Genomic DNA, 27527 nt, shown 5'->3' with positions numbered 1-27527 from the left:
CTATACTTATATGCCTGGGGATTACATAAATCAATTGAAACTGTTGCAGTAACTTCTATGAGTTTTGGATCATCTCCTTCACACTTTTGTGCATAGATCTTTGCCTGACATTGTCCATAAATGACTCCTGCTGCTGCTTGTGCATTTCATTTACAGGACAAGAAAGGGTGGGAGAAAGCTATATTTATAAGCAATTGTTAAGATACCTAAATGAACCTGGAAGCAAACATAATGCCTTTGTTACAAGCTGACAACTTCCTTGAAATGCTCTATTAAGCCTTCTTCCCCACCACCTTGCTCTTGGCATAACAGAAATAATTACATGTCCAAAAAATCTGTTAGATAGTTCTAGCTCCTTCACAACTTCTTTCAGTGGTTTAAAAAGTTCTGTACAGGATTTAATTCTGACCAGCAAAAAGCAATAATGAAGATAGATATGTTCTTGGCTTAAGTACAGATTTAAATATATTCTGGCTCCATTACTTCCTTCTAGGCATCTTGAAAACAAAAAAATATCATAGAATAACAGAATCATACAATAACAGAATGGGTGGGGTTGGGAAGTATCTCAAGGATCATCAAGTTTCCCCCCCCCCCAGTCTGCCACAGGCAAGATTGCCAACTGCTGTAATATATAATGAAGGTCAATAAACATAACATTTTATGGGTTTGAAATTAGACTTTGTTACTTCAAAATGTACGTTATCATTAAATACAGAGATTGGAATTTTGGCCCATTTGAAGTCAGTGGTATTGGAATGGAGTAAGGGGAGAAACAGTTAAACATTAAGGCAGATTGTGTTGATGAGTTAATACACTTGTCAGCATAAAACTGAGAGACTAAGATTTCTTACTTTTTTTTTTTAGTTCTAGTTCTATATAAGGGTAGAGAGATGGGTTATTGGGGATTTTGGGTTTCTCTGCTTTTGAGAATTTTATATGGAGGAAATTTTCTGTCGGAGAGCTACAAAAGGTACACAGCTTTTTTTTTCTGTTATGACTGACTGCCTGAGAATGTTATGGAAATGAGATACAAAAATTAACAAACATGCAAATATCATCAAGCCTGGAAAAAAGAGGTCTACGATGAGTAGAGTGATAATAGGTGAAATTCAGGTACAACTAATGCATTCTGGAAAAAAATCCCCTGACATCTTTACATATATAACTGAGTTTTAGGTAAAGTGCCAGCACACGGGTAATAGAACTGACTTCACTGTGGAAAGTTCTATGAAATTTCTCTTCTGTAAACAGTAAACAGACAAGAAGCAAAGAGCTTGTTCATTTTATGTGGTATGACCTTAGTGGAAAAGGAATCTCTGAGCCATCTATTTCTCCTGGGAATGGTGAATGTCTAGTTGAACGCAGTTACTGGTGGGAATAAATGTGGAAATGAGAATGCAGTACCCAGGCAGGTCTCCAAAGACCGTGTCGTTACCATGATTTATTTCTACAGCTTAAGTGCGGTAGAAATATACTAATGGAAATATGCTAACTACAGGGCCATAGGAAATGAATATTAACTTTATCCTGATGCTACTTGCAGTAGTACAACCTGTTGGAAATCTGCTGTGAAGCAAAGGAGGATAGTAGAAGGCTAATGCTGTTCGTCCATATTTAAGCCTACAGGTACCAAAGTAGTGTCAACATACAGCACCTATTTTTAAAGCCAGGCTCAGAGGTGGCCCCAGCTGCCTTTTCCTTCCACTGAAGATATTTGGGTCACTCCCTGTTGTGCATATGCACACACAGAAACTTGTTTGGGTCTTCTTCTTAGATCTAGCTGCTTGCTTGGTCTCTAGATCATGAGAAAGAATTATATTTTGTGTTCCATCCTGTTAGATAGAAAGGCTCAACAGGAAAGAAAAAAAGTTTATCAGAAACATTTTTCAAAATGTCATGTGGAGTGGGGAAGCATGCATTCCTGGATACAGGGAATCATTCAAAAAGATAAATCTTAATTAATACTAAGTTTAATTCTCTACTTTGATTTTTGTACATGGAGAAAAACAGGACCATAAATATTCAATTGAAGTAAGCTCAGAATGTGAACTTTCTATTTCAGTGGAGCAGGCTTAGCTTGACATCCTGTGTGTCAACCAAATAATTAGGACAAAGAGTTCACTAACACTGCTAAGTCAAGACTCAAAATGCACTGTGTCTTTTCACAGCCAGACCTGCTGCCCTTGTCAGAACTGAGTGTGTTACTGTTAGCTTACCACCTCTTTAGCCTGTAAATTTGAGTCTGTCAAATGACAGAAGAATAGAAATATGACAATATTTGGCTTCTCACAGAGTGCTGGTAAACTCAAGTGATAATAAATAGTGTAGATCAGTCTTGTGCCCTTCAACCAGTGAAGCATGAGCTCAGCTCATGAATTCACCAGAGATAGAAAACGCCACTATTTTCTGTTCACTGTGCCCAAGACAACTCCTGACCTCCACATCGCCCATCTATGTTTGTGGACAGTAGGTCTACTGGAGCCTCCCCTGGAGCCTCCCCTGGAGAGCCTGGTAGACTCTCTTACTATCTGAATCAATAAGTTGTCATCTTCCACACCTCCTAGACTGCTTCTTCTGCCCTGCATTGTATTTCCAGTATACATCAGGGAAGTTGAAGTCCTCCATGAGAGAAAGGGCTGTTGATTGCACTACTTCTGCTAGCTGCTCATAGAACACCATTTCTGTCTCTTCATCTTGGTTAGGTGGTCTATAACAGATCCCCACTAGGATGTCTGCCTTGTTGGCTCACCCCCTGATCCTTACCCATAGAGTTTCAACTTTATAATTCCCATTACAGTTTGAAGACTGACGTTTTGTTTATTGCTGACCAGATGTTTCTTTCTGTTCCTCACTGCTTCCAGCCCTGGAGCACATCATACGGCTCTTCCTGACTGTGAAAATTTGACAAAAAAAAATATTTTATGATAGCATAAAGGAGCCAGCAAAGCTGGCTCACTGCACTCTTTGTTTCTGGACAGATCAGAAGTTTCATCATTAGTATAAATACGGGTTTTCATCAGCAGCTGTTTTCAAATTCACTTGACATGCACATTTAAACTGACTTCAAAGTCTCTGAAGTGCAAGGAAATCATCTTGCCTCATTCTTTAAAACTGTTCTTGCAAAGAATCTCTTAAAATTTTCATTGTAATTGTGGTAATTGCATATGGATTGGTAAAGTATTCCCATCTGATCATCAGCCTACTGTGCACAATACCAAAATAAAGAATAATGCACATAGATCGCTCCTGTGCTTACAAGTCCTGCGGGCTTTTTGTTTGCTTGATGTATGCATTGATATATAACCAAAAGTGTGAGTGCATTTGGAAATACGAAAAATGCTAATGAATATGTAGCAAATAAGAAGATCCTCACCACTTTGCAGTTAGCATTTTAACAATATAGCTAATATATTAGGATTGATTCAGATTTTTTTTTTCCAGACCTCACTCACAATTTTCTCTCCACTCCAACAGAATCATGTGATTATTTTTCCAGGAACTGAGGTAATAAAAGAAAGAAAGAAGTGAAGATAAACTTGATTGGAGAACAACCTTTCACTGACTGATTTCTTAGGAGTAATTTGGGCTTGTATCATTTTTCTGTTATATCAATTTTAGTGGTGAAAATGATTTCAGTGCAGTTACTTGGGAAGTACAATACACAGCTGAAGCAAACAAAGCCACCAGTTTCCCAAATATAAAGAACAAGCTTTTAAAAACAACTCTATTTCTTCTCTTGAATTCTCTGCTAATCTTATTATAAACACTGGTTTGTGAATTTTCAGATTCATTTTTGAAATGCGCAGGTTTTTCAGTGTGGAGTGTTTGTCTTAATTGCAGACTTTCTTTTCTGGCCTTGCTCTTTTATCTGTTCCTCAGATATGATAGAAATATTTATTTTCTATTAACAGGCATGATTAAGCAGGTTTATTCTAATTAGCAGGAAATTTCTCTTTGTTGTATTTTAAAACAGACGATACTTTGGTGAGAAAATCGGGCTGTACTTTGCCTGGTTAGGCTGGTACACAGGGATGCTCTTCCCAGCTGCCTTCATTGGATTGTTTGTCTTTTTGTATGGAGTCACTACTTTGAACCACTGCCAAGTCAGGTAATGTAGATACTTTTATAAGGGAAATTATAGCTGTGGGATATTATGATTAATCTAAGAGCTCTTTATAAGTATTACTAATTATTTCATTTGGGATGGTTGGCTAAATACGCAGGAAAGTACTCCTTGGTTCTCATAAAATACCCAATATTGAACTTCCTTTGTATTGTTTTCCTGATTTGGGATGGGAGGTAATGTTTCTCACCCAGCTCCAGTTCCCGATGGTGCTGGCCACTCAGCTTGAAGTAGGAAAAATAGGGCTTGTGCTCCTTCATTATTGTCATAACAAGCCAATAGAAGAGTGGGAATTTTTCTCACTCTTCCAGGACTTTTCCAAAGGCCCACCTCAGGGAAGCATGTTTCAAATGAAGAACCCCTTCACTGCTCTGCTGAGTTCCACATCCCTGTATTCTTGCACACTTAAGACAATCCTTGAGAGAAGTCACAAGAATGAGTCAAACTTACCCACACTTATTCTTACCCTTCTCCAACTGAAGGCCACTTCTGTCTCAAGGAAAACGTGATAATGGTAAAGAACTATTGCTAGGTTGGCCTTGAGGAACTGTTCATTGCAAATAGGACTACAAATGTTGAAGTCTTCAACGGTCAACAAACCGTAATTATATACATACAGTTAAGTACATCTTGGCTTCAGCTATAGGAAGAACCAGTATTTTTCAATAAGTAACTGACTTTTATTAGCAAAACATGTCAATCCATTTTACGTCTGATTGCTGTGGTTCAAACTACTAACTTTTATCTATTTTATTTTTCAGTAAAGAAGTCTGCCAAGCTACAGATATCATAATGTGTCCTATATGTGATAAATACTGTCCTTTCATGAGGCTGTCAGACAGCTGCGTTTATGCCAAGGTACCTTTTAAACTACGCAAATAAAATGCTTCTCTTGTAACAGAATTCCTTTCACCTTTTGCAATTGTCTTTATTGAGCTTGGATAGATAAAATCTTCAAAAGGATAGATCAAATTCAGCCAATGTTAACATCTATTGTATTTTACAAGGACTCATTTTGGGCTATAAAACACCTGGATGCCATTTGCACTTACAGATTCAGCAGTACCCGAGGTCACATCCTACATGCAAGTGCCCTTGGCATCAGGTCATATCTTATGATCCATCCTTAGTATATGGCTCCATAAAATGAATGCTTTGGGTCTGAAATTAGGCACACAGTTACTGTTGGCAGGGGCTATTTGCACGGTTACTATTTGCAGCCTAGGCTAGAGACTAGTGAGTCAATGTGGAATGCTTTGTAAGGTGCATGTCACACATCAAGGGAAGAGTTTCAGTCCTCAGGATTGTCAGGCCCTGCACTCATGACAGTGCTAATTATATTAGGGAAAAATAGAAAATAAGTAAGTGAGAGATACTGACACAACTGCAACATTGTTATGAAGGGAATGGAAAGCAAAAAGTACAAAAATGCAAAATTAAATCTGTATTATCATAAATTGATTGGACTGTTGATATCCCCATCAGGTAACACACCTTTTTGACAATGGAGCTACTGTCTTTTTTGCTGTTTTCATGGCAGTGTGGGGTAAGTTTTTGTTTTGATAAGAATGATTGCAGAATGTTTTTCTTAAAGCTTGTGATGAAACATAGGTCATTTTCATTTCCAGCACGCTTTTTTTGGACACTGAGAAGAACAATATAGGCTTGATTCTTTTCTGTTTCTGCAAGATGAAAATGTTGAAATCAGTAGGGTTTTTTGTTTTTTGTTTTTTTTTAACAGGATATTATTTTAATGTGAAAAAAAAAAAAAAAGCAGTATGCTGTCTCTATGTACGTAGCTGTATTCTGGTTTTATGTGTGGGGATTTTTTTGTGTCAGAACCAAGGCCTATTCTCTGTTAATTCATATGGATTCTCTTAGCTTAGGGAAGCCCCATTTACTGTTTGCTCTAATATGAATTAGTATATTGTCCTTTTATGCAAAAAGCAGCAAAAAACAGATACACATGAGCTGGTGTAATTAAAGCAAAACCCTGATGAAATAAATGTAGGATATATTTGAATGAATAATTGATCCAAGAGTGGTCTAATTTTTGCCATAGAAGCTGAATTTTACCCATAGGACAACTCCATTTCCGGCTCAACTGCCTTTTCTACTCTGGTCTTATAAGCAAAGTTGAAGACAACATGAAACAGTCATTTCTGGCAAAACATAAAGTCTTTCAAACCTGTCCTGCATATGCCAATGTTCTTTGCATTCAGATAGAGCCTTTAAATACTGGCTTAATGAGAAATGGCTTCCATCTTATAACTCCAGATGATTGAGCTATCCTGACTTAGTTGTTGTTTTCTGCTTCTTACTCACATCTCAAACTGCTTGGCAAAAAGTATCCAAGTAATTCTTATATTCTACGTTTTAATCTGTGGATCTTTTTACTGAACTGCAAGAGTAATCCAGAAGACAGTGTCAGAGCCATAAGGAGAACATAGATTAGCTTAGTTGACTGTCTTGATTCCTGCCTCCAAAGCTATGTTTTTATCTTAATTGACTTAATAAATTAGGTCATATTCTAATGAAGCCTATTCATGACATTTCATTTAATAGTGATAGTATTAAAGTACCGTAAGTTATATTAAGGGAAAGCTCCACAGAGAGGGAAATGAGCATATGCTGAAACAGCTACATTTGTCATGATGAAGAATTTGAAGAGCAGAAGATTCCATTTTAAAGCTTACAAAAACATTATTAACTTCAGTAATCACAGGATCACAGAATCGTAGGGATTGGAAGGGACCTCTGGGGAGATACACCACTGATTCTAGTTGTTGGTGAGCATGTCTTTGGACTGAAGTTTTTTGCACTACTGTTTTTGTTCTTCCTTAGCATCCATCTTCAGCACCACAGGGAAGAAAGTAAAAAATACAATGAAAGCTATCCTCTATTTTTGGCTAGTGGAGAAGAGGCTGTAGGACAGTGGCTGGGGTAGGTAATTTCTTCCCCACTTCTGCTGGCTTACACTGTGCTTGTGTGCTTGCCACCAAGACCAGATATAGAGGCAGGAACAGCGGGTGGATGTGAGTACAAGGTGATGGTTTGGGGAATGAGCCAATGCTATGGCTCTACCAAAACTATAGTTTCTAAAATAATGCTTTACTGAGATAAGAGTGCAATAGTGAAGATATTCTCAGTATATTAGGGTTAAGGCAGCATTAGAATGAGAAAAGCCACACTTCTCAGTGACTCTCTAGTGCTACATTTGTGAGATGGCTTACCTTGTTCCTTAAAAGGATTTTCAGTCTGCAGTAGGACTACTGACAGCTACAGGTATTACCATCATTTCAGTAAATCATAGAGGAGAATAGACAATGATAGCACTTTCATTGTAGAAATGTGTTGTTTTTTTTTCTGTCAGCATGAAACAACTGGTGAGTGGGTAAAAAAAAATGGATGTGAAAAGTTTAGCTTTCCAGATGACCCAGTTTGGCAGATAAGTAACGTAAAAAGATAATGATGGCAGTAAAGCAAAAAAAAAAAAAAAAAAAAAGAGAGAGAGAGAATGAAAGCTAAAAAGCAGCTAGGATTATATATCTAATTATTCTGGGATTAGCCACTGCTTTATAATCCTAAGAACCTTTGTCACTGTCTTTAGATCCATTAAGGACCTTGTATTCTGAGGGAGAAGACTCAGACATTTGTTTTGGGTTTTGGGAAGCCTCATGGTCAAGTTAGGATTGAGGTGGTATTAGTGGTGGTTTCTTTTACTCTGAGGACAACTTCTTGATGGAGAAAGTGGGCTTCTTACTTGCTTTTTAAATAGAAACAAAATGCTTCTCCAAATGATAAGGAAACTGCTGTGGCCAGGCTAGGGAGATAAATCATCACCACAGATATCAATGTGGGCTGCTTGATTAGTGGAGGAACGATGATCATGGCTGTAGTACTCTGGAACACAGGTACCCATCTTTTATAATGCTTCATTGTGGGGTAAGTGTGTCCAGCCAAACTAAGGCTGGGATATTCAAGTGAATGAGGCAATACTGGAAGAGAAATACACTTTTCTTCAAAAAATATTTTGACTCATCACTTCACTTACTGTATTTCTGCCTTTTTAAAGCAAAGTTCTATATAAGAAGTGAAAGTAAATCGTATGGTAGGGAAAAACATGATACCTCTAAAGTTTACCCAAAAGAATTAAGGTAACTCATTTTAAACTGATGGAGCAAAGGACAAAATATTCCACTGAAGGATTTTGCTGGTAGTTTTTTTTGAGCTTTTGTGTATTGGAACTTCTGTTGAAAGAAATGATCCAAAATGATCAAAGCTATAAATCTCTGCTGTTTATAGGAAACCATAAGTCCCTATAAACACTAATGCATTTTTTTTTTCCTGGTGGACAGGTTAATCATTTATACTCAGAGTTTCATCTCAGAAATTTGAAAGTAATTTTTCCTTTTGAGAGTCACTGGTCTTGATAAAGTTTTCCAAATGTTCAAAACTTTCAGAAAGAGATGATCAATATCATTTTTTGTGTCTCTGTGCTAGAGGGAAACGCTTTGCCCTTCATGTGTGCCTGCAGATATGTCAAGCTTGACAAAAGTCTAGATCCAGTTTCTAGAAAATACTCATTCTCTATTTTAATCAGTTGAACTGGATTCTTACCAAGGACAGAATATGTAAGAAAAATATTCATACCCAGTAAGCATCACTTAGAGAGAATTCCCACAATCACAGAATCTTTTGAGTTGGACACATTCCAACAGGTTCGTGTCTCTCCTGTGCTGAGGCCTCCACATTTGGATGCAGTACTCCAATGACATATTACCAGCGCAGAGCAGAGGGGCAGGATCACCTGCTACTCCGTGCTGATCACATTTCTTTTGATGCAGCCCAGGGTACAGATGGCTTTCTGGGCTATGTAGGCACATTGCTGGCTCATGTCAAGCTGCCATCCGCTAGTACCCTCAAGTCCTTCTCGGAGCTGTGTTCAATCCTTTCCACTTCCAGCTTGTATTGTTAGGGAGAGTTGCCATGACCCAGGTACAGACCTTTGCGCTCGGATTTACTGAACCTCATGAGGTTCTCCTGGGCTCACCACTTGAGCCCATCTAGGTCTCTCTGAATGGCATCCTGTCCCTTGGGCATGTCAGTTGTGCCACACAGCTTGGTGTCATCCACAAACCACTGACAATCCCACTGTCAGTGTCTTCAGTGAAGATGTTAGAGTCCCAGTACTGATCACTGAGGGACACCACATGTCATTGGTCTCCATCCAGACACTGACCACCGCTATCTGTGTATGATCTCACAACCAGTTCCCTGTCCATCAGTCTATCCATCGAATCCATATCTTTCCGATTTGAAGAGAGTGTCTAGATATATCAGCTGGCTTTCAGCATGCTATTGACAAGCTGGATAGAAACATAAATTTTGCTTTTCTAGTTGGAGTACTAGGGAAAGCTAGTGCCAAGATATCACTCTCTGGATATTGCCTGGAGTTCAGTAGCAAAGTCCAACTAGAGAGTCCAGATATTCATTATTCTAATATTTTGCTCAAGACTCAGTGGACTGATGTTAATATCCCTGTCTTTTTCCTTGGATGCTGAGGTTTGAGTTACGAGGCTGAGCTCTGAAGCAGGGCAAGAATAATAAAGAAAAATCTGCCAAAAGAGCTGAGAGTTAGGGCCAGCAAGAAATTCAAAATTCCAAGCAGGATTTTTGGAGAATTCTTAGCATGTTTAAACATCCCAATTGGAAAATAGGAGAACATTGAATACAACTGTGTCACATTATGCTGTCAAAGTCAGGAAAGAATGCAAAGTATAATAATTGGGTCTCAGTGATTACTTGAGAAGAAGTAGAGAAATTTCAAAATGCAGTGCTTTGTCAAACACATCAGTAGTACTGTGAATCAAATCACATTTTAAAATATCTAGCAAGGGAAAACTGCCTGACCTGTATAGAAGGAAGTTTGGCACAGTAAAAGTTAAAACAGAACTGTGCAGATCATCCTCTTAATGATTTGAAAACAGATTTTGAAAGAAGCTTTAGGAACTGCACATACTAACTCTGACAGCTTCTAACTATTCAAAGTATGGTATGTAAAGATTCCTCACTACAGGTGAGCGAAAAACAAGAAAGAAAATAAGTATAATTTGTCATAGACATATCTGAGAGTTTCATGCCTGTGGACTCATACACCCACTTGCGTCCTATTTCCAGCTGCTCTTGAAATGGTAGTGTTCAATCAGACTTATTTCTCCCAGAACTCTAAAAAGAACAGAGCTACTTGTTTAGCCTGTACAAAATAAATCAATAGGAGTAGACAGGAGAGAAGCAGCTCCACCAAAAGACAAGTCAAAGAATGAGCTACTGTGATGGTTCAGCAGCAGCGCCAGAGCCTCATTAGCATTAGTTTTGTTGATCCCAAGCAATCACACTGTGATTATTACAAAAGGTCCTAGACATATTAGCCTTAGGAGACTAAAATGACTTTCTTAATGATAGCAAATCGTAGTAGCCAGTTACCTGCTGTAATGCAACTCCAGCTTTGTGAAAAAAGATGTCATTATGTATGAAAATGCCTTCAAACTGCAAAACAACCTCCTTAAACTTGCTATCAATATCTTACTGTATATTCAAACAGTGTTCATTTTTTAAGCATATATTTAGCTTCACTGGTTAATACATTAAGCTATAATCATTCTTATTGGCTAAAAAAATCACTGTCACTGAATTTATGCCAGTGCTTACTATCATTACTATGATAGCATGTCATTACCAACATACTGCAGCAGGGCAGATGGTCCATTAAGGAAACCCTTGTAGGACGATGTGTGGAACACATTGCCAGGTTGTTGTGACACTATAATGGTGGGTACTGTCCTTGTTCATTGGCAGACAGGTTTATGTTCTGCATGGTTATCAGCCTGATGCTTTTCCGTAAGCAGTAAAAGCAAGAGCCAAAACTCAAAGCTGAAGAAGAAGCCTTTCCATTGATGTCAGTTAGCTTTAGGCAGTTTCTACGTTCTTTTATCAAAACAAGCTTTAAAAACTTTAACCCTGAATAAGCTCAGTATTAATCTCCAGAATATGAATGTATAATTGCATGACTAAGGGCTTCCTTGGTTGTTCTTTCTCCTACAGAAGGCAAGCACAGTCATGTACAAACATATTATAGTATCTTGAACTCTGTTATTAAAGGCTGTCCGGCACGCAGTGTTTCACTGTCATCTGTTAATGCCACACCATGTATGCACAGTCACATAGGGTAAAAGATGTGATCTGGATTAGAAAAGTGTAAGACAAATATTCCAGTTTCCTCACAAGCAGTCCATAGATTTGCATGTTCCCCTGAATGTGATTTCCTCTGGATTCTGATCCCTCTGTATTTTAAATGACCTTCTAAGAAGGAAAGTTACTACTTTATCTAGTAGTAGCTCCAGTAAACATTTAGCTTCATCAGAAGTCTGCCGCCTTTTGTAATGATGACTCACAGGAACAATTTTATTCTTTGAGAACCCTCACTTAGTTGATTAGAAATTAAACTTCTTTGTCTATAACTAAAAGAAATCTAAAGCCTCAATCATACTTGACACAAAAACAGACTAATCCTTAGAAAGCAATGCGCCTTGAAAACTGTTTTGATCACTGGCCTGATTTCCTGTTCAAAGGAACCTTTTTTATGCAGAGAAATGATGTAATACTTTCATTCTACAGTTTTATGATAGCACTTTCCACTTTCTTGACTTAAAAACAATTTTGTGGGCTTTTTTTCTGTTCGTTACAGCTACTGTTTTTCTGGAGTTTTGGAAACGAAGGCGAGCAGTAATTGCTTATGACTGGGACTTGATAGACTGGGAAGAAGAAGAGGTTTGTATTAAAAAAATTACTCCCTAATCTTTAATACAGAAAGATTTTGTAAAATATGTAAGCACAGTTTTCTTTTGGATTTATTTAAATACATTTTTCAAAGCTTCACAGACTAGAAATTAGCATTTTTTCCTTAGATTTTTCCTCTGGAATGTGAAGAAACTTTCTCAAGGGGGGCTGTTCTCTTCTTTACACCTTTCAAAATCCAAAAGGAGGGAGATGAATTAGCTCAAAAGACTAAATTCATTCTCTGTTGGTAGAAGAAATTTCATTAGTTAAGAAACTAAAAAGTGAAAAACAGCCTTAAACTTTTCCTATAATGGTTACCAAGAAGGAACTGAATTGATATCTACGGAGAACAAGTGGATTTTATGATGCAGGAGATAAGCAAGTTTCAGAGGATATGGTAGGAAAAATGCTCCCAACGTGTGATTTGAATGTACAGGTGTCCACAGAGTCTGTATTCCTTCCTCTCTAGAGTTCCCTTCAAGGGATTGTAAGAGACTAAAAATAAGCCAAGAACTTAAATAACACATCTGGAAATTGGTTTCTTCACATTAACAGGGCTATCACTATTTATTCATATAGCTGCTGAGTTCAGGAATGCTTTCATATGTTCAGAGAATACTCAGGTACAGACCTCTCCTGAGATTAGCAGCCTACTCTTGTCAGTGACTGATGAATCACAAAGAGAGCACACTGAAACAGTCCTGCCTGAGCTTCAGATATTGAATCAGGATTGAACTGCAGTGATCTTGTCCCTCATGCCTGGCTGCAAAAAAGCCACTGCTGGTGCTGCTGGCAGGTAGGACAGAAGACAGACATACCAAACTACAATTTGCAAGTTGGGATTCCAGCTCATCCCTGGAGGTGTTCAAAGCCAATTTGGATGGGGCCCTGGGCAGCCTGGTCTAGTATTAGATATGGAGGTTGGTGGCCCTGCATGGGACAGGGGAATTGAAGGTTGATGATCCCTGAGGTTCCTTCCAACCCAAGCCTTCTCCTGACTTAATAATCCCAGGTCCCTCAGCCCCTATCAGTGAGATGTCAGTGAAAACTATGTCTCTGTAGGGTGAAAAATTTACATCTAAACATGCTGTTTTCTAAGAGCTAATTAGATTCCCTTTCTACATTCTGCTTAATTATCACTGGACAAAATCAGCCAACTTTTATTAGCTGTTTTATAGAAATCAATTAAACTGCTCTAATTACCATTTTAAGTCACAAGCTTCTATTAATGAAGATTGTTATTTTTATTAACATTCGCTGCCATATCTAGCTTTCTCTTGTTTTAATTTTCATTGTCAAATTGAAAAATAAGGGCTTGCTGCAGAGGGAAATTTGCCAATTCCTACCAACATTAAATAGAAATTAAAAAGATTTATAGGACTTCCTATAATGTTGCCATCATATTTCTGTTCTAAAAGAAGATACAAAGAAACGAAGTAATGAAGATGACAGGAAGGAGAAGTCAAACTGCTCAGATACATGACCTTGTGAATTCCTCACCAGGTTAGCTTTTCACCCAAGGAGGGCATGCCACAACTCCAGGCATGTCTGGATCCCCACCCTGGGGGCACAGGCACAATGTGCTGTGATTCTTTCAGCTCTGCACCTTTGAATTTCCTTTCCTTGTAAATTAGTGCAAGGTGGGAGACACGGATAGTAGCTGGGTCTTGTCTTGAGTGTGCAACAAGAAGCCAACTGCGCAGTGTGCCTGGGACCCTGAGCTGAGATATGCCTTCTGTCAGTATTCGCAGTGGAATTTTTTTTTTCCTTCATTGCCACTTTCTGTAGATCATTAATCTCAGCCAGATACAGGACTGTCAATGAGTGTCATTAAACATGTATGCAGGTTGCTACCAGATATTCAGTTTTGTGTGGTGATCTATCCATAAAAATAGCATCTACATGATCTGAATTGACTGTAGGTTGTAGAAGATACCTAGGTTCATGAAGAGATGTATACAATAAGACTTCCTTATAGAGCAGATTGTAAAATGTAATCAAACACTGGCTTAGAGAGACCTGCGGAGAAGAAAGGGGTTTCTTGCATATGACTCATTAAGTCAGATGGAGATTCCCTGCACAGTCTACAGAATGCAATTGTCAGGTGCCCTTCTACCATGCCATCACATTGTGTCCTTTCAGATGTCCGTGGGTACACAGGAATACTACTTGTATTGTTTCTCTTGGTAGATTCTGGTCTTCTCATTGGCCTTCTGGCCTGATATGGCAGGAACAGTGTGAGCAGGAAAGAGTAAGTGTATGCTCCCTCCACAGAAAAGTATACTTTTGCGTATATCCCAAATAAGTTTTGCTATGCCAAGGTTCAGAAGCTTATTTCCTGTATGCCTCGTTGCATGCTCGTTTTCCCTAATATAGTTACACAAGCAAATTTTGCTTCTATGAGTTTAATCATAGCATTAGAGCGAGAAAAGATATATTAGCTTGTCTGGCTCAACTACTGGCTAATGTAGGGCTTGTTCCCCCAAGCATAGTTACACAGACATTGCAGCTGAGCATATGTGACTATCATCGTTATTTAAATAAAAGGTTATCCTCTTGCTGTTTGATTTTGGAAATCACATGGCTTGAGAAAATGCCTTCAGAATTTGAGACTGAGACATAGTTGGTTTGGGGGTTTTTTTTGAGGAATTTTATAAAAGGAGTGTATGACTTTGAGATATCTTGTTTTTATTCACATTTTAAAGGCTTGTATGATCAGATAACATCCACCTATTTCGATGTAACCATTCGAAGTCTGCTCATTTCTAAGCTATTAGAATGAGTAATCTATAGCCATAATCATTGGCTTTCAGAAAGGGCCACTGATCTGTTGGGACTGAAGGAAACCAGTGATCTGGGCTCTTACCCAAAGTCACAATGAAGAACACAGTAAAAGCTTGGCAGAAAACCTACAAAGTGAGTCAGTAGCCGCCTCCATTGTACAGCCAGCTGTACAATGAGCCAGCACGCATCAGAGCACTGTAAAACTTAATCCAGTCTGTATAGTCTGCCAGTAGCTGTGAGTCCATCCTAGCAGCCTGGTGCTTTCCCTTGTCTCTGGCAGCATCCCTGATGCCAGACATGGAAGAGATGGCAGGGCAGTGGGGTGTCTGTACTGCAAATAGAAACCATGAGGACTTCTGTGAAATGAGGGTGAATCCTGCTCTGTCCCCTAAAAAGACTGTGAACAGTTGTAAGTAAGTCTCAGACTAAGAAATCCCCAGGTTTTGTTTCAGAAGAAAGTTATTACATCAAAGCAGGACTCAAACTGCTCTGCTATTAATATTGGCCGAGTTAGGAAGGATTTGAGGAATACTGAAATGCATGGCTTCAAATAATGAGAATCTTGTGCTTGTAATGGGGAGGTAACCACCTAGCAAGCAAAAATTGGATTTGGAAAAATTAGGTGTTGTTTTTTTTCCCCTGCATTGTTGTAAAATTCTGGTATCGGTAGGATAATACCAGGCTGGAAAAACCCATGATATGAACCTTGAAATAACATGGCTTGCAGCCATATAGTTTGGAAAAGCATTATTTAAACAAGTAGCCAACTGGGGAGTTTACTAAATGCTTCCAATATGGTTTTGTGGGTATAGCAATGTATTTGAGTCCTCATGATGGGTACCTGATGTCCCAGCTCAGCTTTTTTAGTAGCTGTGCCAGCTGCTGAATTCAAGGATGTAATTCTCAGTAACAGCAATATGAAAAATGATTGGAGGTTTCCTAGAGACCCTTTCCTAGCCATGCTGTGCATGAACACTTTCTGTCTGTTTTTTAGGAAGAGATACGTCCGCAGTTTGAAGCCAAGTACTCCAAGAAAGAACGAATGAACCCCATATCCGGAAAGCCAGAGCCTTATCAAGCATTTGCAGATAAATGCAGCAGACTCATCGTTTCTGCATCTGGAATATTTTTTATGGTTTGAAAACTTTTATCTATTTACCAGTTTAAAAAAGCACAAAATAACATAATATCTGCTGAGAGAGTGTGGAGATACTGGTTATGACTGCTTGAAAGTTAATAAGCTTTAGCATGTTTACTGCAGGCTGAAAATCTATGCACAACAGATGTCCTGAGTTTCTGTAAAGTCCACACTAATTTACTCTTCACTGAGCCTCACAGTTAGTTAAAGCTTTCCTCCAAGGTCCAGATGCAGGAGTAATATTAAGGCTATATGCATAGATCTATATGTAACTGTACAGTTGTTGGAACAGTGATATCACGTTTAGGCATCAACTTCAGCTGACTGAATTTCACCATCCTCCCCATGTAGATACTGCAGAGTGATGGAGAGGTGCCATGGAGGAGGTGGAGCCTGTTACTTGCTATCATTCATGTAACAGCCGTAGTAGTAGGATTGTCTTGAAAACACAGTTGGGATTAACTTGGACCCAGGCTGAATTTACTAGGGTTTTTCTACATGGCTAGAAAATGCCAAATGAATATAACTTGAGGAACTGTGGAGAGTCAGGTAGGTGATGCAGCCCAGAAACTGTTGCTGAAAGTGCCAGAGTGCCTAGCTCTGAATTTTATGCTCCACAAGTCTTCTGTATAACAGTACTGGAATCAAGACAAAGGTTATTTTCAGTGAAGGCACTTTTAATGTTGACATAGCATGGGCTTCCAGTGAGCTAGAAAAATGCTTTTTTTTTTCCCCCTTTTAGGTAAAAATATCCCTTTAAAAGTTTAGCTTTAAGCACAGGAGATATCAAAACTATTAAACATTTCTCAAAATCTCAGAGCTTTGACGCACAGTACAGTTATAAATGCAGCCTGAACCAGATTAATGGTTCCTTGTTACCAAAGGAGAGGAAAACAACTTACCACTGTGCAGGGAGTCCTGAGGCAATCCTCTAGCTCAGTAACTCCACAATGTTTCTATTGGCTGCCAGCGTGGAAGCAGTGGATCAAATAAACTAACCCTTCGCATTTACACACACGCAACTTTTCTTTTCCTTCTGCACAGAGATTGGGTCAAATAACGTGACTTAAAAAATGCAAAAACAACTTGGTTAGTCTTCAGTATTTTCAGAGTCATTTTGCCTATTCAGTTAGCTTAGATATGCTCTAGTTTTGACAGGTGTAAGTTGCTTCTGCACACCCTCAGAATGCACCGAGCTTCTTCTGAAGAAACTCTAACAAGAGAGATAACAGTACTGCGCCATCATTTGTGTGAGTCACACATGTTATTCCCAACCCTTTGTCCTTCAGGTGCTTTGCTAAACAGTGACGTGAATTGGTCATGATGGAAAACAGTTGTCACTTAGTTCTCGGTTGTTGCATATGGAACATCAAGTGATTTTGCAGTCTGGATCAGCTGCACAGCTTTCACACTGGAACTGTCACGTTTGCTGAAAGTCTCATCAGAGAAAATTACCAGGGCAATTGAAATTCTTACTTTCCTCAGATAGACTCTTTCCAAAACTGTAGTGAGGAACAGGGGATCCTGCTAGGATTGTTTCTGAGGAACTGCTTACAACTGGAGATATATTTTTCCTGTGAATTGCACCAAAGCACAAATTCAATCCCAAATATGACATCATTATATTGGTACATTTGGTGGAGACTAATAATTGCACATCGTGAAACATGTAAGGAAGCATGTAAGGAAAATTCCTATTTCCCAGAGCTGAAAATACTGTTTTCCACACTAATGTTAATGAGAAGATACAATATGAAGAAAATGCTTAAAACAAAAAATACATTTTAATATGATTTTAGAGGTATGAAATTATGAAATTTCATTATGAAAAATTAAAAAGAATTCACAATAGGAGGAACATTCATGTCAAAGCCTTTCTCTAGAACCAAAGTTAACATATTTTCCAAGTCTTTCTCTTCATTTCTTTAGTTCTCAGAGTTGCAGAAAGAAGTTAGTTAGAAAGAAGTTTTCAGATTTTTCCCTCTGTTGTTTTTGTTCTTCTCTAGATCTGTGTGGTGATTGCTGCTGTTTTTGGCATTGTTATTTACCGCGTTGTGACTGTCAGCACTTTTGCTGCCTTCAAGTGGGCTTTAATCAGGAATAACTCTCAGGTTGCAACGACAGGGACTGCAGTGTGCATCAACTTTTGCATCATCATGCTACTGAATGTGGTGAGTAAAGCTAACATATCCAAAGTGAGCCACCACACTGGTTGATATCTCAGTCTGAAGAGTACACTCAAATACTTTCAAGTCCTGACTTCAGTGGGAATGGAGGTTACACAGTGCATTGCTAAGCTGGGCTGACATTTTTGTTGATGGACGTCATTCACCACTTATGTTATGTACAATTCCGAAACATTATGTAAAGCTTACTTGATTATTCTAAAAAATATCTTAGGGGCACTTGTCCACGCTCATATTTTATCCTTTGCCTTTTATTTTTAATGCTTGCAGACCTCAATCTCTTTAATTAGTTTTCTTATTTGTAATAATTATTTCAATGTTCCTTTTTATATACAGTAGCCAAGCTTATTTCTTATTTAAACTAGTTTCTGTCATTTCAGCTTCAGTTTTCATGCTAGTTTACTAGTGAGGATAGGCATGTACAGATAGAATGCTTATAAGTGGAAGGGCTGAAAAGTACTTGAGACTCAAGGAGACACAACTTGTTACAAGAGTTGCTTATGACCTTTACCAGGGTACTGCAGAGCTGTAGTATGGGTGCACTGGAATCTTGGTGCTGGCTGAGGTTGCCTTACTGTGGACACGCGAGGTGGTTTGGAACTTGGCTTGGGACGGAGAAGAAAGTGATATTTCCACGTGGCAACAGCCCCAGTAGATTAAATGGGAAAAGACTTTCAGCATTCCATCAAGACACAGATACTTCTGAATATTGCTGCGGTAGCAGCAGTAGCAGCCTTATATTAGTTGTTCTTAGCAAGATATATATGGCCTTTTCCTCTCAGGTTGTGTTCTTTGTAAGCTGCCATTATAAGAATACATTTTAAGGAAAAGAAAGAATCAGCCTACAAATCTGCAGGTCCTGGATGCAGGGCAGAATTCCTCTATGCACTCAGTGGCACGAGTTTTCTGACAAAAGCATACTAGGCTTTGCTCCATGAGATAACACTAATTTTGTTCTGGACAATTTATAGAAGTGTTATTTCAGGCCTGCACATTCCTGAGTGCTGGCTTGCAAACTATTTTCTTGCCCTTGCAATACCTAAGAATTTCATAATAAAAAAAAAATTAATTTTAACAGCCCCTGTTTTATAAAGCAGGAGGTTTTGGGAAGCTTTGCTGCAGGACTTCAGTTCTCCCTTAGCATTGGCAAGGACTGGCGATTAGGACAATATTTTCCTTCTGGTGGGACAACAGGTTGAGCAAAGCCAGAAATAAATGGTGGAAGCTGTTTTTCTCCTTGAATTTGTACTGGGGACTCTTTTCTTCTCTGCTATTTTTGATTTATTGTTTGTTGTCTGCAGCTTTTGGGGATTTTCTTTAATCTACCTAGAGCACACAGTAAGCATAGAAGAAATAAAATGAAAACTGTATACCTGTGTGTCAGTACAGCATCCATTTCTAAGCTCTCAATATAAGCCATTGTGTATGCAGTGAAGCAGCAACAAAGCAATAATGCACAAACAAAATATTTGTTTCTCAAAGAGTTCTACAGCTTAGAGAAATTATTAAAATAATGGAAGATGGCTTGAAGGTGCCTTTCGAGAAACTTTGTTTTATTTCTGAAAGTAAATAAATAGAGCACTACAAAGATGCATTGCTTAAGCCTTATGCTCACTACCATGCAATAAGCACCGCAGCCTCAGAACTGGATATGGGCTCATGGAAAGAAAAGAACCCCAGAATATGAAACTGCATTAGCTGCATTAGCAAGAGGAGATATGAACATAAACCTTCACTTCCCATGATGGATGAATGTAGTTTACTGAAGTGCAGCAGTAGGATTTCTTTAGGGGAAAAACAAACAAACAAACAAAAAAAAACCTCTCTTTTTTCACATCAGCATTTGGGTAGTTGACTCATATACAAACTGTGACTCAAGAAAAGCAGTAGGAAAGAAAGCCAAGACAGAGTAATGAAACCAAAATGGACCAAGATCTATATAGCAGTAGGGAACTCACTGCTGTAGAGCCTGGAAAACAGCCAGTGATTCTAATTCAACTTGACAACCTCTCTAAACATCAGGGGAAAGGTCTGGACTACAGGTAACTTCTAGGCTGGAAGCTCTGGGAGCAAGATAAATGCACTGCCGTATCCATTCTGACTGAATGGTCTGACCTTCAAGTGTAATGGCTTCCAGGCAGCCATGCTGCCTGACCTGGGAACAACCACTGGATTTACCTAGGTTGATAAAACTGTTAATTCCAATGATCCTGTCCGTAGGAAATATGAACAAAGAAACATGATCCTAAATGGTGCTCCGTGGGACTGGTAGTGATAAACTGCAGTAGTAGATTATCTGGTCCTGAAGTTGTTAATGGAATCCCTAACAATCTTATAGTTCTATGAGGAACAATAACAGCACAGAATTTTGATATTCACATCTGCAGAGCAATGTACATTTATAAAACAGTGCAGTCCCTGCTGGGATTGGGATATAAACTACCCAGGCATTTAGCACTTCCACAGTTGCCCTTAGGAGATTATTTTAAACCCAGAAGAAACCATCTTTCTTATTACTTGAATCAAAACTATTTACACCAAAGGTACTAAAAAGCTGTTGACAACAAGAAGTGGTTGTCAGCGTGGATGAGATAATTCAGGATAACTTCAGGTCTTAAGCAGTCTGATCCATAAATTGTACATAACTCAATTTAAGTAACATTTTATAAGGATAACTGCAAATGTAATGAAATGTTGCTTATACATATTCTAGGAATAAGTACTTGAGCCTGAAGTATGAGGATTTTGATATCCTTGTAGGCATTGGTGAGAGTTAAGGACATTTAACATGTTGCAGGAGGGCCCTATCCTCATTTAAAGCAAACTGAACTGATTGCATTAGTTTATACTGATGGTGCTGATGTATTTTATGGGTTCAGAAAATCTTTGCAAATATCTACTGTGGAAATCCTCCAAGTTAGTTTTTGTAAGCTTTATTAAATTAGCAGTCTCACAGAGAGCTGGAGACCTTGCTTCCTGCTAACATCTGTAAGTGCCACTTAGGATTTAGAACAATGTCACTGAGATCAGCCAAGAAATGTCTCTGACTAGATATTAGGAAGAAGATCCTGACTGTGAGGGTGGTGAGACACTGGAACAGGTTGTCCGTAGAGGTTGTGGATGCTCCCACCCTGGAAGCATTCAAGGCCAGGCTGGATGGAGCTTTTAGCAACCTGGTCTTGTGGGGAGTGTCCCTGCCTATAGCATGGGGGTTGGAACTAGATGATCTTAAAGGTCCCTTCCAACCCAAACTTTCTATGAGGACTACTAATGGCTTTCTGTGAAGAACCCTCTCTCCCCAGTAACTTTCATTCATCCCAGCACCAAAGAAACACATAAATAATTAAAAATACCACAGAAAGTGAAAGAATACTCTTAGTGGGGTGTTTTTATTTGTGTGATAATGTTCTACAAATAACTAAAACAAAAACACTATTGCTCTGCTTTGTGGTTTTGAAATAACTGTTAGACTCTTTTTCACTGTGTATGTAAAATAGGAACACTGACAGCACTTTTCCTGTATGTATTGTAGATGAAAAGAGCTGAATATAAGCTTGCAATTATTACTTTTCCTTGATTGATTATATAATTATGGTATTATTGTTTTATAGTTTTATGATAGTCATTGTCAGAATGTGACAGGGATCAATCTGAATGTCAGATTTAACAGGTAAAAGCAATTATCTAGAAAACAGTACTATATTTTTGAGCTGGCCACATGTTTAAGATACTGTTTTTTCTCCGTTTCAGCTGTATGAAAAGGTTGCACTTTTCCTGACAAATTTAGGTAAGTGATGTTAAATACAAAATTTAATATTATGCTGATTTTTTTTTGTCCCAATGCTGTGACAGCGCTCCAACTGTCTGTATGGGAAGTCTTGATTAATTTTAAATCTATTAGGAATTAATTATTTTCTTAAGTTTACAATGAAGTAGTATTATAAACTAAGCTGTAGTGCAATTGAATTAGCAACAGTGAGAATCACTCACCTGCAGTCCTTAGTTCTTCTTCCAGCCCCTTACCTTGTAAAAAAGTTGAAGTGTTACCACAAGGAAGAAAGTGTAACTGGAGTTTTCAGAGACTGAGCACTCAAAACTTTCACAGGAATCTCTTTTGGAAGCAACAGTTGTTGCTTGAAAATAAGTTGCTTAAGGACTCTCAGACATATTCCTTCAGGAGGGTCAGTAACTGGGAGGGAAAAGAGCTAGGTGTCTCATCAACTTTTACCAACACTCAAACTCTAGTGGTATTCTAAGTTTAACTAACTTTTCAGATCAGCCTTAAAGACTCTAGAGTAAGGCTAATGTGTTTGGTTTTACGGTCAGCACATACTAGGGTAGCAATGGACTGTTACTGAGACTTTGAAGATCCTCATTGCTCTGGAAGATTGCAGTTGTTGGTGACAGTTAGCAATGGCTCCTTGGGTCAAGAAATCTGAAATGGGATGATTGCCTATTAAATCAACCAATAATAGCATGTGTATGAGAAGTTTTTTGGCATTATTTTGAACTTGGGTTTTATCTGTGTACATTGATGATGTTCAGGAGGACAGATTTCCACAGATTTCCTCAGAGGAAACAATTGATTTAAGCTAGCTTTGGGGCTTTTTAACATCTAGACAGGCATCTGTGATATACTCAAAATGTGTCTAAGGTAGAATTTTATTCTGTTGTTTCTTAGATTGAGAGTCCTTTTTTTTATATCTTGAATTCAAAATATTGCTGCCATCCTCTTTCCGTGGAAAAGACACCTACTAGTCACAGTTGAGAAAAATGACTTTCATGTATGTAATTTGCATGGGCTATTTCCTTTTATTCCCTGTGACATCCTGTGGACAGTAAGATACAATGTAGAGACCTTGAAGCTTAATTACTTTCTGCCAGGTTCTTGTGGAGGTAGGTGTGCTTCTTGTAGCCTCTGCAGACTGCACTTATGTGAGGACTCAGTGGGTCACACTGTTCTGACCAGCTCTATTGTGTTATTTATTTACTCTAGTGGCATAAATTTCATTTGAATGATCTTTATCAGTGTAATAAGCTCAGAGTGGAATTGAAAGGACAGTCAGGATGTTCTTCTTCAGCCATTACATCACCTTTTCTGAACTCAAATCCATGTTGCTCCAGAGTTTTGCCATTCTCTTTGAAAGTCATATGAGCAAAGCTTTAGCTGCAGCAGCCCTGTTGAAGTCAACACATGCTGGCATCAAAAATCTCTGATCTTTCATTTCCTTCTGCTTAGCTGCATATGTATGTAGTAGCATGCACAGACCTGGTGTTCTTGACAGGCATTTCCAAATCACTAGAGCAGTTGTTGATGAATAGTCTATTCCACAGTTTTGTTCAGGTGTCTGAAATTTCCTCATGGGTAGAATGTCTCCAACCAAACAGAATCTAGTTTATCTTTTTTTTTTTTTTTTGCTTGTGCAAATTTAATAGAAATTCCTTTTGAAGTACATATACAGGTATTACCATTATCATAGAATCATAGAATCATAGAATCATAGAATCACCAAGGTTGGAAAAGACCTAAAAGATCACCCAGTCCAACTGTTCACCTATTCCCAATAGCTCCTACTAAACCATGTCCCTCAACACAACATCCAGGCTCGGTGACTCCCAGGCTCGGTGACTCCACCACCTCCCTGGGCAGTCCATTCCAGTGCCACCATTACTACCTCTGCTTTTCTTCTGATTACTTCTGTTCACAGCAACAGATGATTAATAAACATGCTCATGCCAACTGGAAAGCAGTTGCAGGCCATGGTACTAGTGTGTTGGCATAGCAGTTGTTTGGTTAACTCATGTCTTGATTGCTCTTTAAATGGAGATTCAGGGCCAAGCTGAAGAGAAGACATATGGTCTACCTCTTTCCTGTTTGTCTCATCCATCCTGTTTTTTCTCACTGTTCTGTGAGGAGCTCCCTGGGACAAGGAAAGTGGCTCTCTGCTGATGCCTGTACAGAGCCCTTGGGTGCCCACCGCAAGATGGGCACAACCCTGAAACAGAACCACAAAGAAGATTTACTTATTTACTTCATTTCAGTGTGACATCTCTAGCAAGAAGGTGCTTACACAGCTTGTAGCTGTGTTGTTTTGGTAGATTGCAGAGATAGAAATGAGAGAACAGAACGAGCCTGTAAGAATACACACATTATCTTGCAGTTTCCTGGGAATATACCTATTCAGATATCAGAACAGATTTCAGAGTCTTTGCAAGCTAGCTTGCTGTGCTCTTCTTTTGGATACAATTTCTACTGTCAGTTTGTACAAGAAAATCAGCAGGCTAATTTACAAACACATTGCCAGCTCAGATGAGTATCTACATCCTTTGTGCCAAGCAAAATTGTTAATCTGATTAAACCTCTCAAACTCTGCTCTCTTTTTCACAGAGCAGCCTCGTACAGAATCTGAGTGGGAGAACAGCTTCACATTGAAAATGTTTCTTTTTCAGTTTGTCAACCTGAACAGCTCTACTTTTTATATAGCATTCTTCCTTGGAAGGTAGGATTGATATCTGCATCCTCGTAGTCACAAAACGAAGTAGAGAGGAGTAATAAAATTGTCTCCAATGAAACAAAATGGTACTGTATTGTCACACATCCTAAAATGCAAATTTCATAATAGCAAGGTAGGAAACATTACAGTTTTATTTTCCTTTCCAAAGTCCTGAAACAGATGTGGTTTTAATTTCCTAGCACCACATTACCTTAACACTAACTCCTACCAATTTCACTACTGGAAACTGAGGCCATCCCCAGTAATATGTGTGCAAACCACTTTGCTCTGTCTTTATGTGGGTAATTTGTACAGCTAAGTAAATAATTTAACACTGAGCTTTTTTTCTTTCTGAGTACTGAATACTTTGCTGCTTTGTTTTCATGAGATTTGTACTATTACCAGAGAATCAGACCTTTCTTCTGCATAAAAAGAAAAATATATGTATATATTTGTATGCCTCTTCCTGCAAGCCCCCTTCAAGCAAAAGAAAAGCCTTTTGGTAGAGATTGATAAACTATCAGTGTGGATTATTTGCATGTGGGATGTTAGGAATGATTCTGGGCAACACCATGAGAGAACTGTAAGAAAATGATATTTTCCAAGTGAAAACTAATATTTTCACTGCTTTCACAGAAAGGCAGATACCACAATTTGGGTAAGAAAATGAGCTGGCATTTGAAAGCCATTTTCCAAATAGACATAAACTGTTTCACTCAGACTTTCTCTGTGATTTGCATACGTTAAGCATCAAACAGCACAATACTTCATGTTCACATAAAACTGGAAGTAAAAATATATTTAGCCCTTCATGTAAATTATTCCAGGAATCCCCAGATCTTTTTCTCGTGCAATGTCCTTTGTAGTTAATCATGCTAAAGTAACCATAGATTAAAACAACAGTGTAAGCTTTCTTCCACTGCTGTAAATAGACTGCTCATGCAACATCACTGATGTATATTCATGTGTTACAGATTTACAGGACACCCTGGAGCCTACCTAAGGCTGATAAACCGGTGGAGATTGGAAGAGGTGGGTGCTTGCTTATTCTTGTGCTCCTGAAACAAGATACAGATTTATCTGCTGCCTACAGTTGCAGTGAATGCAAGCAGAGGCAGATGTAAAACTCCATTCAGGTATCTTTGAATGTGGTATTGGATTTTCTGTTGTTCTCAAACTCCACAATACCAGCATTTCACCACCTGCTACTAAAACAGCTGTATATTAACACACATGCCCTTTACAATGCTAGCATTGTAGCGCAGCAGTTTCAGTCTGAGCACATTTGAAGTTCTGTACCAGGCAGTTTCTCCTTTATTTGTATTTTCATGTTGGAAATGTTTCATCCTTAAAATGGGTCTGTTTGATATGAACCTTACAACCTTTTATGCTGAAATTTTTCTTACTTTACAGATGAGAGATAGAAAACCATTTTACAAATGCATGACAAATGGCAGGCAAAACAATGCAAGTCTTTTCACTGCCAACATGAATTTACAAATAATTCCAGACATCTGAGTATTTTGGTTAATGTAAATCATCCAAAAGTAGCAAAAAATGAATAATTAGCCATCGTAATTTCAAAGCAGTGAATTCTGTACATTAAAAGAATAAGTGGTAAATGGACAGATAGACTGAACATACCTTCAAAGTCTGAGAGAGACCAAGTTGACCTAACAGCTTGCTGCTGCAAAAAGAGGTCAGTTCTACACTTACTCTGAGCCTTTCCCAGAAGCTTGCTCCTTCCTCTTCTGCACTGACTCTGGTGTTTTTCCAACCCTGTGTCAGTTTCCTGTATCAGCAGGAAACTCTTTCTTTTCCTGGTGAAATCTTTTTTTTTTTTTTTTTTCTGTTAAGTTACTGGGCTGAATCAGCTCACAGTAGAATCAGGGCATGGGAGACACTTGCAGGAACAGAAAGGGAAGGAAGGAAGAATGAAGTTTGGGAGGGAGGTGCAGCAGTGACATGTTACAATGACATGTTATAGGTTGGGTCAGAGTAAAAAAAAAAAAATGTTTATTAAGAATTGTCTAATAAAGAAGACTTAACTTTATCAACCATATCCATAAAAAATCATATTAGGAACAGGCTTTAGAATATAATGCCTAGATATGCCTAAATGCCTATCCCTCCAATTGCCCTCTCTTCACCTATTGGATGAAGACAAGTGCAAGACATTGGATAGCATGATATACTTTGGTCAAATTCTCCTATATATATCCACACCACATCACACATAGTATTTTGGTGGTGTTATGGATGTAACATCACTGCTACTTCACTTTCCTTTCTTGTGTGACTTATTCCTAAAAATAGAAGGTTAATAATTTAATAATGATGCTAGTGAAGTTAATTAATAATAATAATAAAAAAAAATCGATCTGCTACCCTGTTAATCTAAAGAGAAGCTAAATGAGGTCAACAGAAACCTCAGAAGGAGCCCTGGCTCTGAGAACTATAATGCAGAGTATGAGTAAGAAATTCACCCTGCATTTTGCTAGATGTCATAACTAATGCCATTTTTTTCTCTTTAAAACCTAAAAAGAAATAGTTCCAGTTCTGTGGCAGCAATCTGCTTCACTTATCCATAATACCCAGGATTTAATACAGCTCAGGCTCCACTGTTTGGATCTGCAAAGTTTTTGGCACTTTTCTATTTCTTCCAATACTAAAAATAAAAATAGTGGCAACATCTAAATTGTTACTAGCTGAGCATTCTTCCTCAAGGCCTGGAGCCACAACTAAAGCAAGTAAGCACTCTGCAAGAGATGTTGAGAACTGCTAGTTGAGATTTGTAGATCTTCAAGAAGAGAATAGCTTTGAGGAGTTCACTCAGCCATACATTAAGTACTTAATAGACAATATTAGGACTAGCCTCTAGGCATAAAGTCTTCGCATGTACAGCCAGGAGGAATTTTCTCTTCATTTTTTGACTTGAAGCATAGTCAGTCCCTACTGTA

The 27527-nt window shown here is 38.4% G+C and overlaps 1 protein-coding gene across 4 annotated transcripts in view; it reads left to right on the top strand.

Moving 5' to 3' along the window:
- ANO4 (anoctamin 4) overlaps positions 1–27527 on the top strand; it is a 168735-nt gene that overhangs the window by 123459 nt on the left and 17749 nt on the right. For all 4 annotated transcript variants that reach the window (XM_052669029.1, XM_052669028.1, XM_052669027.1 and 1 more), the window contains 9 exons: positions 3977–4111; positions 4888–4984; positions 5612–5672; positions 11874–11956; positions 15744–15884; positions 17894–18058; positions 21824–21860; positions 24462–24573; positions 25542–25599. In XM_052669029.1, coding sequence (XP_052524989.1) covers positions 3977–4111; positions 4888–4984; positions 5612–5672; positions 11874–11956; positions 15744–15884; positions 17894–18058; positions 21824–21860; positions 24462–24573; positions 25542–25599 — 889 coding nt within the window. The remainder of the gene's footprint in view (positions 1–3976; positions 4112–4887; positions 4985–5611; positions 5673–11873; positions 11957–15743; positions 15885–17893; positions 18059–21823; positions 21861–24461; positions 24574–25541; positions 25600–27527) is intronic.

The sequence above is a fragment of the Tympanuchus pallidicinctus genome, unplaced genomic scaffold (genome assembly GCF_026119805.1).
Source record: "Tympanuchus pallidicinctus isolate F22 unplaced genomic scaffold, pur_lepc_1.0 scaffold8, whole genome shotgun sequence".
Lineage (NCBI taxonomy): Eukaryota > Metazoa > Chordata > Aves > Galliformes > Phasianidae > Tympanuchus > Tympanuchus pallidicinctus.
This window is presented reverse-complemented; position numbering and strand designations above follow the sequence as displayed.